The sequence below is a fragment of the Geotrypetes seraphini genome, chromosome 17, assembly GCF_902459505.1.
Source record: "Geotrypetes seraphini chromosome 17, aGeoSer1.1, whole genome shotgun sequence".
Lineage (NCBI taxonomy): Eukaryota > Metazoa > Chordata > Amphibia > Gymnophiona > Dermophiidae > Geotrypetes > Geotrypetes seraphini.
In genome coordinates, this window is record NC_047100.1 from 45,724,576 (window position 1) to 45,740,154 (window position 15,579).

General features: G+C 44.6%; 1 protein-coding gene across 2 annotated transcripts in view; it reads left to right on the plus strand.

Moving 5' to 3' along the window:
* Positions 1-15,579, plus strand: part of RASSF1 (Ras association domain family member 1) — a 122,212-nt gene that overhangs the window by 60,495 nt on the left and 46,138 nt on the right. For both annotated transcript variants that reach the window (XM_033926206.1, XM_033926207.1), the window contains exon 2: positions 5,233-5,357. In XM_033926206.1, the coding sequence (XP_033782097.1) occupies positions 5,233-5,357 (125 nt within the window). The remainder of the gene's footprint in view (positions 1-5,232; positions 5,358-15,579) is intronic.

Genomic DNA, 15,579 nt, shown 5'->3' on the forward strand with positions numbered 1-15,579 from the left:
CTCCCAAGTCTCTTTCTGCTACAGTTCTTGTCAGGATCTCGCCATTTAGGGTGTAGATCTTGCATGGATTCTGGCTTCCCAGGTGCATGACTTTGCATTTTTTGGCATTGAAACTGAGTTGCCAGGACCTAGACCAGTGCTCCAGCAGAAGTAAGTCATGCACCATATCGTCTGCCATTGCTTTTTTGTCTGTTGTGCTTTTGCTCACTACATTGCACAGTTTGGCATCATCGGCAAACAATGTTATTTTACCTCGAAGCCCTTCTGTCAGGTCTCTTATATAGATGTTGAACAAGATCGGGCCCAGGACGGAGCCCTGTGGCACTCCACTTATCACCTCCGACATCTCGGAGGGAGTGCCATTCACCATCACCCTCTGAAGCCTACCTCCAAGCCAGTTCCCAACCCATTTGGTTAAAGTGTCGCCCAAACCTAAAGAACTCATCTTGTTCAGCAACCTGCGGTGTGGCACGCTATCAAATGCTTTGCTGAAATCCAGGTAGACGATGTCCAGGGACTCACCAACATCCAGCTTCCTCGTCACCCAGTCAAAGAAGCCGATCAGGTTGGATTGGCACGATCTCCCCTTAGTAAATCCATGTTGACGGGGATCCCGCAGATTCTCCTCGTCCATGATCCTATCCATTTGGTGTTTGATTAGGGTTTCCATTAGTTTGCTCACTATTGAAGTGAGACTCACTGGTCTGTAGTTTGCCATCTCCACCCTGGAGCCTTTCTTGTGTAGTGGAATGACGTTAGCTGTCTGCCAGACCATCGGGACGTTACCTGTACTAAGGGAGAGATTAAAGAGCGCGGATAGTGGTTCCGCCAAGACATCTCCCAACTCCCTGAGTACCCTAGGGTGTAGGTTGTCAGGCCCCATTGCCTTGTTGACCTTGATTTTTGACAGCTCGCAGTAGACGCTGCTGGGTGTAAATTTGAAATTACTAAACAGGTCTACTGATTTAATCCTTGTATGTGGTTGAGGGCCAATTCCCGGCACCTCGCGGGTGAAGACTGAACAGAAGTATTCATTTAACAGTTGGGCCTTTTCCGAGTCCGTCTCCACATGGTCTCCGTCTGGTTTTCTGAGTCGTACTATCCCACCCGAGTTCTTTTTCCTGTCACTAATATACCTGAAGAAGGATTTATCTCCCTTCTGGATATTCTTTGCTAGAGACTCCTCCATGCGGAATTTGGCCTCTCTAACTGCCGCTTTGACGGCTCTTGATTTGGTCAGATAATCTACTCTGGAGTCCTGTGTCCCTGATTGTTTGTAAGAGATGAATGCTTTTTTCTTCTCTTTGATGAGGTCTGAGATCTCCATAGAGAACCACTGAGGCTTGTTGTTCCTACTCCGTTTGCTTACTGATTTAACATAGCGGTTTGTTGCTTCCTGTATGGTGGTTTTCAAAGTTGACCACATTTCTTCCACGCTGTCGGTATCTGCTTGGGTTTGTAGCGCCTGGTGAACGAAGTCTCCCATGTCCTGGAAGTTTGTGTCCTTGAACTTGAAAACCTTGGTCAATGTGGTAGATTTCATGAAACCTTTCCTGAGATTGAACCATATCATATTGTGGTCACTGGAGGCCAAAGTTTCACCCACCGAGACCTCTGTGATACTTTCTCCGTTGGTAAGTACCAGGTCCAAAATTGCCTGATCCCTTGTTGGCTCAAATACCAGTTGCCTGAGTCCTGCTCCATTCAAAGAGTTTAATAGCTTCCTGCTGCTGCCGGAAGCAGAGGAAAGCGTGACCCAATCCACATCGGGCATGTTGAAGTCACCTACCAATACTGTGTCCCCCCGTAAGGTGATATTCTCTATATCACCGATTAATTCCAAATCTAGGTCTTCTTGATGTTTTGGGGGTCTGTATACCACGCCAAGATACAGGCATTTGTCCTTCCCTCTGGCCAAATTTACCCAAAGGGATTCCCCAGTGTACTGTACATCTGTGAGTCTGGTGACCTTAATGTCATCTTTAGTATATAATGCTACCCCACCTCCCATTTTGCCCTCCCTGTCCCGACGAAGCAAGTTGTAACCTGGTATGACCATGTCCCACCCGTGGGAGTCTGTGAGCCAGGTCTCAGATATCGCCACCACATCCAGGTCGGCATTCCTCATTTCTTTCTCCAAATCTAGGATCTTGTTTCCCAGACTGTGGGCGTTGACGTACATTGTCTAGAGTGTGCTTAAATCTGATGGGGGTACGTTGGAGGCATAGCTTGGGTGGGACTAGAGCAAGCTTATCATTTGGACATTTTGCTGCAATAATCAAACATTTTAGAAAATGTCCAGGGCACAGTGTAGATGTTTGAGGCTAGGCCTGTTTTAACAATGAATAAGAGCTAAAAAGATGCCCTTTTTGACCAGATGACTACTTGAGGGATGCACCATGGAGGGGAAGGTCCGCAGTTTTGAAGAAGCAGGCCTGCTGGTCAGAGGGAGTAGGCATCCCTCTGGCCTGCCATCATAAGTAAGGTAAGGGAGAGGGGGTGGGGAGTCATTGGAGGGAGTGAGCATCTCTCCTGCTGCTGGGGGGGGTGTCTGGTGGGGGGTTGCTTGACGTCGGTGGTGAGAGGGAGTGGGCATCTCTCTCACTGCCAGAGGGTGCATTGCTTGGCAGCAGGAGAGAGTGGGCATTTCTCCCACTGCTGGGTGGAGTTTGGGAAGTCGTTACTTGACGGCGGGAGTGGGCATTTCTCCTGCTGCTCGGGGAGGGGGTGACTTTCGCTGCTTGATTTTGTTTTTGCATTTATTCTGCACATGTGCCCTTCGCTATCACCAGCAATGGGCACATGCAGATTTAGTGCATTTTCGCTACTCTTCGCCAACCTCATTTGCATGAGCATTGTTACAATAACGGCTGAGACAGCGGCCCATAAGTTTTTAATGCAAATTTTTGAAAATCTAGCATGACTAGAATTACACACAGCTCAGCTGATAGAGATTCCTCTGCTATGATTAGACAAGGTAGTTGGTGGGTATGTCTACAAAACTTGCTTTTGTACGTTTTTTACGTGGACGTTTTTATTTTTGAAAATGGGCAAAAAAGGTAGACGTCCTAAGGACCAAAACTTATACCTAGCTCATTTTCAAAAATAAAAGATAAACGTTTGGAAGCTTAAGAATATAAGAACATAAGAATAGCTTAACTGGGTCAGACCAATGGTCCATCAAGCCCAGTAGCCCATTCTCACGGTGGCCATTCCAGGTCACTAGTTCCTAGCCAAAACCCAAGGAATAGCAACATTCCATGCTACCGATCCAGGGCAAGCAGTGGCTTCCACCATGTCTTTCTCAATAACAGACTATGGACTTTTCCTCCAGGAACTTGTCCCTCCAAACCTTCCTCATTTCTTAAAACCAGCTACGCTATCCGCTCTTACCACAACCTCTGGCAACGTGTTCCAGAGCTTAACTATTCTCCGAGTGAAAAAATATTACCTCCTTTGAAAATGGAGGCCATAATTTTAGGTTGAGGGGTGGTAGACTCAAGAGTAATGTAAGGAAATTCTTCTTTACAGAGAGGGTGGTTGATGCCTGAAATGCACTCCCAAGGGGAGGGGGGGAGAGGAAACAGTGAGAGAGGTCAAAAAAGTGTGGGATGAACACAGAGGATCTAGAATCAGAAAATAAGGTAAATATTGAAGAACTAAGGCCAGTACTGAGCAGACTTGCACGGTCTGTGTCCGTATATGGCTCTTTGGTTGAGGATGGGTTGGGGAGGGCTTCGATGGCTGGAATGGTTTATATGGGATAGCATGAGCTTTGACGGAGACTTCAGTAGCTGGAACCTAAGCACAATACCAGGCAGAGCTTTGGGTTTGGCCCAGAAATAGCTGAGAAGGAAAATTTAAATGAAATCAGTAATTTTAAAGAGTGGGTAAGGTTGGGCAGACTGGATGGACCGTCATCTACTATGTTACTATGTAAAACATCCAACCTCAGACTTAGGCACACTATCAATTACGCCCCTCTATGTGTGTAATATATATACACTGTTAGTATCAATCATAATGAAGTATAAACAGTTCACATTCAAATGAAATTATGTGTTGAGTTAGGATAAAAACTTGTATCTTATAACTTGTACTGTAATTATGGCAAATCATAACCTAACTGTATATTATGTATGTTTAACCTGTAACACATTCTGCGCTTTGGGGACAAGGGGACAGAAAATTAATTCAATCAATCAATCAAAATATATACAAAAAGTTTTAAACCATATATACAGAGTAATTTCTTGCCCCTGAAACAGTCCCTTGGGCAAAACATGGCTGTGTTAGAAGCTGGAAGCTAAAGTGGTGACTAGAGTCTGCTCTTCTTAACTACCCACATTGGATCTTGCAAACTGTCGGCCGCTGAAACGTTCTCAGCCCAACCAACAAAGTTGAGGCAGTGTCCATCAAGAGCTACACGTTTAGTCCAGCAATTTTCCACTTTTTTCATTCCATATATCATCTGGGAAGGTAACTGGGTTCTTTCAGACTTGAGTGTAGACGGTGGTTTAGCGAGGGTGAAAGGTGCCCAGGGCAGTGGCGTTCCCCCCCCCCCTCATCTGCTCCTTCCCCGTGTGCCCCTTCCGTGAACTAAGTGTACAGCCCTTGATGGAGACAGCCCTAACTTTGTTGGTCTGAAATCTTTTTAGCGGCCCCTCGTAATGCTTGAGAGTGACAGTCAGACAACCAGAGGTGGAATTAGTCTAAAGATCAGTCTGTCCATATGACATGAAGTCCTGGGTATCCTCACCAAGGAGAATGCAAGGAATTTGGGTGGATCTAGCATCAGACTTACCAAATCTGACCTACCAACAGTCGGAGTTTCAGGATCTAAGTGTTTTTCTAGAATACTAGCATAAAGTGGTGTTAGTACGCCTAAAAAGAGGCATGTACATTTACATCAGATCTATGACTGGAATAAATGGACATGCCTAAATGTGGAATTTACCCACAAAGGGTATTTTAGAAGTAGCCCGTGCAAATGTTGGCCTCACTTATGACATGATCCCCCTTTAAATACCGCCTTTGCATGTACATGCAAAGCCATTGTAGCATATGATTACGGTATTCCTGGTTGTGCACATACCGTAACTATAAGTGTGCACTTAACCCACATAAATGGCAGGATTGTATATGTTCTGGAAGTGGTGCTTAAATGTCGGCATCCTGTTCTAGGAGACAGGGTTGATGGCGGGTGTCTGATTCTTTTCTCTTTAAACACAGACTGTAAATTCACCTGTCACTATCGCTGCCGGGCCCTCATCCAGCTGGACTGCATTGGGCCAAGTTACCAGAGCATTGACCAATGCGATGAAAATGAGCAAACCCTGGAAAAAGACACCAATGTGGTAAGAAGACCTGTAGACAAATATATATTTGTACTGTGTGAAACTCCTTCGTCGCAGCTTCAGCCTAGAGAGTTGCACGGGGACAGAAATCCCACCCATCCCCGCCCGTCCCCGTCAGGATCCTCTCCATCCCCACCCATCCCCGTCAGGATCCTCTCCATCCCACCCGTCCCCGCCAGGATCCTCTCTGTCCCAAGTTTCCAAGTTTCCAAGTTTCCAAGTTTAATATATATTTGATTGATCGCTTTATCAATTTCAAAGCGATTAACACATGTTTAAAATTACAATATTTAAAACGTACAAAGAACAAACAAACACGACAAAACAATTTAATTGCAGGACTAATTGGAAACATTAGGGTAAGTAGGGGGAGAAATTACAATATATTTGAGCAGAGTAAAAAAAACAAATAATGGAAAACACATATGGGTCCCGTCAGGATCCTCTCTGTCCCCACCCGTCCCCGCAAGAAATTACCTTCATCCCCATAAAAAGCAGCAATTACTTCTGACAGGATCATCAATTCCACAGTTTCTTTTGTGTTCGCGCTGCTGTTTTCCTTGTGGAATCTCTTTGGTGGAACCCTTTTTTTGTTTTCTGTTCAGGTAATTAACTTATAAACCCCTCTTTTACTAAGGCTGACGTGTCCATTATATTATATGGACGAACCCTGCTTCCAAAGCCTTCCATCCCCTTGGGAGCCCCGTTGGCTAGAGGGGGGTCCCCGTGGGAGTCCCGTGGGTTAGGGGGGATTCCTACGATCCCTGTTCCCATGCAGACCTCTACTTCAGCCGTGTACTGTCACATATTAATAAGACATTGGAACTGCGCAGGAGCTACGGGAATGTCTTAGCTACGAACTGTGGGGAAGCTCTCAAGACCTGCTGTCCCAGTTTCTCCCACCATTCCTTATAGCACATTTCTTGATGTACTGAGCAAATTCTACGAGTTTTGATTTGGCCTCTTATTGACATACGGCATTGCCATGGAATATTTTATCACTAATGTTGTGGGAGAAGCTGCATGCACAGCCATTGGCATGCTACTCTACTGCACGACTTTTTGCATCAATCCCCCCTCCTCACAGTACAACTATACCACTGACCTCAGAAAGAAACTGTTTTATGTCTGTTGTTTTGAGTATATTTTAATTATGTATGTTTACAATTGTGATACACCTTGAACTGTGGAACGGGTAGGAATAGAAATATTTTAAATAAATAAAACGATACTAGATCTTTTATATTTGTCTAGTTACATTCTCTATATTCTCGAACTGATGTTAATTAAAATAATGCTACGAGATAGGAAAGAATCTGTTGACACTTTTTTCCATCTTCAAAAATTTAATTAACATTACAATGTTGGAAATAATTCACCCTGAATTGACTCAAGGGGACTTGATTAATAACTCTAGGTTGCGATGTGCACTTAGTGAAAGCCCTTTAATGGAAAACTTAATGCTGTGTAGCCCACAGCTGGGTCCCTGCTTTTGTGATGCATCCCTTGATATTAAGTTCAGCCCAGAGGGCAGTTTTCTGTAGTAGCTGGTAATATGATTACCACAGTTTCCTGACTCTGCATCCATGTCTTGTGCTCAGGAAAGATCTGGTTGTCCCTTTGTAGAGGGGGAGAGGATGGCAGGCTGCTTGTCTGGAAACTGCAAGGGGGAATGGCATTCTAGTCTTGGAGCTGGGTTTTGTACTGGAATCTGATAAAGAGGCTCCTGAGAAAATGAAAGAGTCATGGGATAGGTGGCAGTTGTGTATTAGGAATTGGTTATTGGATAGAAAACAGAGGGTAGGGTTAAATGGTCATTTTTCTCAATGGAGGAGAGTAAACAGTGGAGTGCCGCAGGGGTTTGTGCTGGGACTGGTGCTATTTAACTTATTTCTAAATGATCTGGAAATTGGAATGACGAGTAGGTGATTAAATTTGCAGATGACACTAAACTGTTCAAAGTTGTTAAAACGCATGCGGATTGTGAAAAATTGCAGGCAAACCTTTGGAAATTGGAAGATTGGGCATCCAAGTGGCAGATGAAATTTATGTGGACAAATGCAAAGCGGTGCTCATGGGAAGATTAAACCGAATCACAGTTACCGGATGCTGGGGTCTACCTTGGGGGTTAGCGCCCAAGAAAAGGATCTGGGTGTCATCGTAAACATATACGATGAAACCTTCCGCCCAAGGTGCGGTGGCTGCCAAAAAAGCAAACAGGATGCTAAGAATTATTTAAAAAAGGGATGGTTAACAAGACTGTTATAATGCTCCTGTATCGCTCCATGGCGAGACCTTATCCGGAGTATTGCATTCAATTCTGGTCTCCTTATCTCAAGAAAGATATAGGGCTCCTTTTACTAAGGTGTGCTAGTGTTTTTAGCACACACAGGATTTTAGCACACGCTAAACCCGCGCTACGCTTCTAGAACGCACGCCAGCTCAATGCTGGCGTTAATGTCTAGCGCACGCGACAGTTCAGCACGCACTATTCTGCACGTTAAAACCCTAACGCATTTTTGTAAAAGAAGCCCATAGTGGCGCTAGTAAAGGTTCAAAGAAGAACGACCAAGATGGTAAAGGGGATGGAACTCCTCTCGTATGAGGAAAGACTAAAACGGTCAGGGCTCTTCAGCTTGGAAAAGAGACGGCTGAGGGGAGATATGATTGAAATCTACAAAATCCTGAGTGGAGTAGAACAGGTACAGGTGGATCGATTTTTCACTCCATCAAAAATTACAAAGACTAGGGGACACTCGATGAAGTTACAGGGAAATACTTTTAAATCCAATAGGAGGAAATTATTTTTTCAATCAGAGAATAGTTAAGCTCTGGAACGCATTGCCAGAGGTTGTGGTAAGAGCAAATAGCGTAGCTGGTTTTAAGAAAGATTTGGACAAGTACCTGGAAGAAAAGTCCATAGTCTTATTCAGAAAGACATGGGGGATGCCACTGCTTGCCCTGGATCAGTAGCATGGAATGTTGCTATTCTAGGGGTTTGGCCAGGTACTGGTGACCAGTGTTCCCGCTAAGCTGCGCTGGCGTGCGCTGGCGCACAAAATATTACATCGCAGCGCACAAGTTTCACGTCACAGCGCACACTCGAGCGGAGGTGAGAGGAAGCGGCGGCGGTCTGCCCTGATCGCCTAAGATGCAGCAGCGGCGGCTCCTTTCATGATCCCCGTAAATTACGGGGATGCCGCCGCTGCTGCATCTTAGGCGATCAGGGCAGACCGCCGCCGCTTCCTCTCACCTCCGCTCGAGTGTGCGCTGTGACGTGAAACTTGTGCGCTGCGATGTAATATTTTGTGCGCCAGCGCACGCCAGCGCAGCTTAGCGGGAACACTGCTGGTGACCTGGATTGACCACCATGAGAAAGGGCTACTGGGCTCGATGGACCATTTGTCTGACCCAGTAAGGCTATTCTTATGTTCTTATGTAAGAGGAAGGCCTGAACTTTAGGGTATTCTGGGCCCGAAAGCTCTTATGTCACTTTTCACCGTCTCCCATGTAGTCTGCCCTAGGCTGCCTATCTCGGATGAACCATGGAGCTAATCAGACTGCTGTGACCAGGGTTATGGAGTCCGAGTTGTAAGCAATTTTGGATGAAATGGGAATCCAGGTCGGTAAAAATGTACCAACTCTCTAACTCCAGCTTCAAAAAAACATTATAATATATGGTAAATTTATAATTTTATTCTTGTATATACTCATCTTTATCCTGGATCTAAAGTTATATATACCAGTACTTTTGATCCAGAACAAAAAATGTAAAATCTAACACCCCACCCCCTTTCACAAAATCGTAGCACAGTTTTTAGTGCCAGCCATGACAGTAACAGCTCCAACGTTCATAGGAATTCTAAGCGCATCAGAGCTGTTACCACCGCGGCTGGCGCTAAAAACCATGCTATGGTTTTGTAAAAGGGGAGGAGGGGTAATATCGGTAGGAATCGGAGTCGGAAAGTAGAAAAATAGGTTTGGTGTATTATGAAATATTAACCTCCTCTTTTACTAAGGTGTGCTATGCTTTTTAGCGCACAGTAAACACGCGGTAACGCGTGCATGTTATCCTATGGACGCGCGTGCACCTTAGTGAAAGGGGGCCTTAATGTTTGACCGAAGATGCAGAGAAAAGACTAGAAACGTGCTATTCCCAAACAGACTACTTCCTCTTCTTGTTCCTCTTTCCGTTTCTCCCTACAGTACTTCGTTTTATTGTTTGGCATAGTGTGAATCACTTTGATGTGTCTGTGGTGAGACTTGCAGTAGAACAAGTGCTTATACAGAAATAAATAAAATGTCTGATTATATTGCAGATAAATTTGCAAGCGCCTCCGCAACAGATCTGGTGATAAGTGGTAGAACTGTGTTCCAGACCTTTTCTACAGAAATTCAAGGCATTAACCACCCCCACCTCCCTTTTCTGAAGCCATGTTGGGGGTTTTTTTTAATCACCAGCTGCGGTGGTAACAGCTGCGACACTCATAGGAATTCTTTACGCTTCGGAGCTTTTACCGCCGCAGCCGATGATAAAAAACCCTAACACAGCTTCATAAAGAGGGGGGAAGGGGGTGTTAAATTAGTCCAATAAAAAGAAAATTGCCTTTATTCTTCCCATTTCTATTTATTTTAACATGCACACAATGAGCCAAGTTCGCTGCTAGGTAAAGAATGACATGGGGGACACATTTTTCCCCGTCCCCGCCAATTTTCCCCGCCATTTTTCCCCATCAATTTCCCTGTCCCATCCCCATTGGTTTTGTTATCGTCCCTGTCCCATTCCTGTAAGCCAGGGGTGTCCAACCTGCGGCCCCGTGAAATATTTTGTGCGGGCCCGGTTTAGGACAATGCAGTGTTTTCCTCTGCTGCCCCCGGGTGTTTACCGTCTTGCCGGCTCCCTCCTCTGTCTTACTGCAGCGTTTGTGTGGCCCCAGAAACAGTTTTTTCGGCCAATGCGGCCCAGGGAAGCCAAAAGGTTGGACACCCCTGCTGTAAGCTGTGCCTTAACCACACAAGCCTCAAATGCTTATGATTTTAAAGTGTTTGAGGCTTGTACAGATGAGGTTGGAGCTTTCAGAAATGGGGCAGGGACAGGAAAAGAACTCGCTGGAACGGGACAGGGAAAATTTGGCCCCCGTATCATTCTCTGCTGCTAGGACTTGACTTGCGAAGGCTATGCCATTCTGTGACTGCAAATAATTCCTCATTTATGGGGCCTCACTTATAGAATGCTCTCCCTGGAAATCTGCGATTTTGTATATCGCTCCCACATTTTCAACTACAGTAGTCATAAAGGTGTCAGGTCAAAAGCGCGCCGGAACAAAGGCGCGCCCAGACAATTGAGTGCAGCGCGGAGGCGCATGCCGCTCAAAATTACTGTTTTTAGGGCTCTGACGGGGGTGTGTGGTTTACTTAATAGACATCGCGCCGCATTGTGGGGGTGTTGTGGGGGGTTGTAACCCCCCACATTTTACTGAAAACTTCACTTTTTCCCTGTTTTTAGGGAAAAAGTTAAGTTTACAGTAAAATGTGGAGGGTTACAACCCCCCAAACCTCCCATAACGCCGGCGCGATGACTATTAAGTAAAGTGGGGGGGTTCCCCAACAAAACCCCCCGTCGGAGCCTCTTAAAACAGTAATTTTGAGCGGCACACGCCTCCGCGCTGCGCTCAATTGTCTGGGCGCGCCTTTGTCTTTCGCACCATTGTCTATGAACCAGTCATAAAAGCTTGCACAAATAGGTGTGTGTTTGAAAAATGTTTTGTTTATTGTACTAGAGATGGACACAGTACATCATCCTAGTGATGGTGATATGAGGATTTGAAGATTGTGTGTTTGTATTCATATGCTTTATTGTGCGAGTTATTTATTTATACATAGGCTATAACTGTATAAAATAAATAATGCTGGGTTTTACTAAACGGCGCTAGAGAATTTTAGCATGGGCCAGTGAGGTAAATGCTCCGCCGCTCATATATGAGCGTTGAAACATTTACCTCATCAGCCCACATTAGAAACCTTTAAAAGGAGCCCTAAATAAATAAAGTTCAGAAATTAAATACTGATTTTCTGTAAAACACAGCTTGGTAAAGAGGTCCCCCTACACTTTGGTACCTGAGGCGACGGAAGGCCGAGTGACTTGACCGAGGTCACAAACAGCATCAGTGGGACCTGGCTCGCTTGGTTCTCAATCTATTACTCAAGCCATTAAGTTCCTCCCCCACTCCACTATATTATGGCAATGAACAATATAACCAGCTCCAGGATGATTCACTGACAGATTCATGCCCCCAGGCTCCCACAGAACATTTATTTCTCCTAGGCCTGTCCCCTCTTTGTTCAATAAACACACTCTTCTCTAAGGGAACAGATTCTTTCCAGGGGGATGGGAAAGGATTTCCCTTCAAGGCCCAGAAGTCTGGTCAAGCATAGACACAGATAAGTGGTGCTCTGACTCAACTGAAAATACACATAAAGTTTCTGCTTTATCTTATCTATCTATATTCTCCATCTTTGCTTACATCCTATGCTGCTTACTAAAATGTTTTACCATGTATTGTGTTGACATTGTAAGTTAGCATGCATTGCAATACTTTGATTGTAATTTTAATATTTTTACTGCTGTAGTTGTCTAGTGCTTATATTTTATTTATTTATATTTTTAAAATTTATACACTGCTTAAATCTAAGTGGTGTACATATCAAACATACATAATTATAAAAACAAACAACATAATAACCAATCAGGTCAGTGAACCCGCTATTTGCAAAGTCACACTGCAGACTTCAGAGCATACCCTGAAGAAAGCCACAGCATGGTGGCTGAAACGTTGGTTTCTACCTGACAAAGATGCAGCGAGACCCGGAAACTTGCAACAAGCACAATGCTAGCTGCGGAAACCCTGAGAGAAAAGTGTCTATTAAATGTTGGAAATGCTTCTTGGTGCAAGTAGCGATGGATGAATCCGTTGCAGTAACAGTAAGACACTTGAGCAACTGGATACGTGATGGAAGGACGTTGAAGATGGTAGGAGTCTGATGAGCAGATAAGACTCTCATTGCCATATCAAAGGCAGACAAGATGCAAAAAAAAAATGTCATTTAACAGTACACTTCTCCCTCGTCATTCGCAGGGGATAACGGCAGAGCCGGACCGCGAATGGCGAAAAATCGTGATTATCCGGCTCTGACCCACCCCCCTGCCGCCTTCCCGGTCTTACCTGGTGGTCTAGAGGGCTTTCGGGGCAGGAGCGATCTTCCTACACTCCTGCCCCGTGCAGATCGCCATGAGGAAATGGCTGTAGGGAGTTCCCGACGTAGTCTCGAGAGACTACGGGAACTCCCAGCAGCCATTTCCTCATGGCGATCTGCACGGGGCAGGAGCGTAGGAAGATCGCTCTTGCCCTGAAAGCCCTCTAGACCACCAGGTAAGGCCGGGAAGGCGGCAGGGAAGGAAAAAATATGGGGTTTTTAAAAGTTTAGACTGTTTTTTTTATTTTCCCCCTCCCCAGAAAAAAAATCGCGATTATTTGAAACCGTAAATGGAGAAACCGCAAATGGGGAGGGGGAAGTGTAGTTCATTGAAATCCAAAAGCAGTTTCTGCTGGGTTTTTTAAATCATTGAATTCAGTTGCCAATTGTTTAAGATGTGTTAAGTTTTTATATATTGATACTAGCCTCAAATGTTTAGAGAATGAAATTGGGATAAAGTTTGACTCTGTCAGCTCTGTCCCCATCCCCACCTTGTCCCTTGCTCCATCACCATCCTGTCCCCATCGCGTAGACTCTGTGTCAGTCCCTACCTTGCAGTTAACCGTGGGTACCTATCCTGTGTCATTCTCTACTTGGAAGAAAGGCTCTTGCGATACCATTTGTATTTAGCCCTGTCAAGCCTACAGGTGCCATACTTCACAGTTGCTAAAAATGCTGTCAGATTATTTACAGGATCTGACATCCCCGATCATTCCTCGTATCTGTTGATGTCAATTCTAGGAACCATTGTTCTGTTCTCTTAGGCTTCCGCAGGTGGCATCATGATTGTAGCAGTTTTCCGGGTCTGTGTAGAAAGAATTGACAATTCAGCCATCATGCTGTGGCTTTCTTCAGGGTATGCTCTGAAGTCTGCAGTGTGTCTTTATATATAGTGGGTCCACAGACCCGATTGAGAACAGGGCAATTTGTGGGTTAGAAAATTGGGGGGGGGGGGAAGTTTGTTGGGCTGACCTAATTGAGAACATGGAAGTCTGTCGATAATGAATTTGAATTTTGGCGGGGGAAAGTTTGTGGACCCAATTTTTTTTTTTTTTAATTCTGGAGAGAGAGTGTGAGGTCCCACTGTTAAATTCTGTCAGAAAAGAGGCTGGAACTTTTGAGATGGAGGAAAAAGGCGTTTGTCCTCGGCCCCAGTCCTTTTTGCACTAGGTTTCTTTTGGATGAGAGTTTGCCATGCTTTGTTTATGGAGAGCCCTTTATCTGCATTGAAGTTATTGGGGTGTCTTGCAATTTCTATTGCCTCTTTGATTCTTCTGGGCCACCAGTGGTCTTCTTTCTCCAGGACTTTTGTCACAGACATGGCAAGACCTGGAAAACTGCTACAATCAACTATTGTTCTGCTCTCTCCCGGTGCTGGATATGCAGAAGGATAGGAACTGTATTAATCCTGGGGAGAATAGGATACTTTGCAGCTTGGACCAGCATAAGAATGATGAAAGATGACATTGTACATAAGCTTTTGAAACCTCAGACTGCTGCTGCAGAAGCCATTTGATCATAGCTCTTTTAAACTGGAGTGAATGGTGCCACCACACTGGGCCCTGGCAGTAGGAGCATTGGCTGAGATGGTTGCATCACAGGACCACCAGTAAGAAGAGGAGGAAAAGCAGATCCATTCATGTACCACTCTTTTTTCCTCACCCTTTCTGAGATGAAAAATTTGCTGGTTTTTCCCCTAAAATAGCTGAACATGTTCTATGTAACAGTAATTTAAAAAAATATAGGAAACTAAAATCCCAGAGACTGATTTTTTTTCCAATTGCAAAGATTGATTTAATCAAGTTTTTCCAGTCTTTCTGTGTTTGACATACATCCTCAATCTGTTCCATTTCCTCTTTGTTTATTTTTCATCTTTTCAAACAGTCTTTTTTTTTTATATTGAAGTATTGCTCCTTGTCTTCTCTTTCTCAAGCAGACACCCTCTCTCTCTTCCATTTGTAAATTTTTTTTACTTCTTTTCCTCTCCTCGCACTCCCCCCTTCCCCTTTTTCTGGACTCACAATTAGAGAATGACACTGGGACCGTTTACCATGGTAAACCGCGGTCACCGCAGTAAATCCACAGGAATGGAGACATTTGCAACTGGGTTACCGCAGGAATGGGGACAAGACCTTTTACCGCCCCGTGGGAGCGGTGAAAAGTCTTACTCCTGTGGTTTAAAAAAAAAAAAAATTGCACCTGTTTCAGGCTCGGCATCTCCTCCCCAGCTCCTCTTGCGCCTATTTTACCTTCAGGAGCCAGCCATGCCACAATGAAGACAGAAGGAACCCAAAACCAAAGCCTGAGACCAATGTGATTTGAAGAATAAAATTACCAGACAACAAAAGGCAGGAAAAAAAATGTATTTTATATTTTGTGATTAGAATATTTCAGATTTGAAATATGTATCCTGCTAGAGCTTGTATTAGACATAACTAGGGACCACAAAACCCAGGCTGTGCTTCTTTAACTTAGCTTAGGGTTTTCTCTGACCAGGGGGCAGTTGCCCTAGTTGCTCTCCCCTAACACTATTCCTGTCATGTGTGACTGTGGTATTCTGTTAGCTTGATTTTTCTATGTAGCATTCTGTAGAAATTTGGTTTGTTCAGTTTTCACAATAGTGGAGGGGATATTAGTGAAAGGGAGGGGAGACAAGGGTTTTGTTGATCCTTGCTCTGTATTATTTGTGTTTATAAAATGACAATTGTACAGAATAGTCTCTTTTTATACTTTAATAAAATAAGTTCAGTATAAAATCATAACTATTCAAGGCTTGTGCGGATGGGATATGACAGTTTGCAGGACGGGGACCAAGCTCATGGGGACAGGATGAGTTCACGGGGACGGGGCAGGAATGGTGATAAATTTTTTTCCCCCGTGTCATTCTCTACCCACAATTACCAATCCAGCCTGCACACCCTGTTCTTTCAAAAGTGTCCTTCACTGAAGGGGCGATGCTCAAAACCTA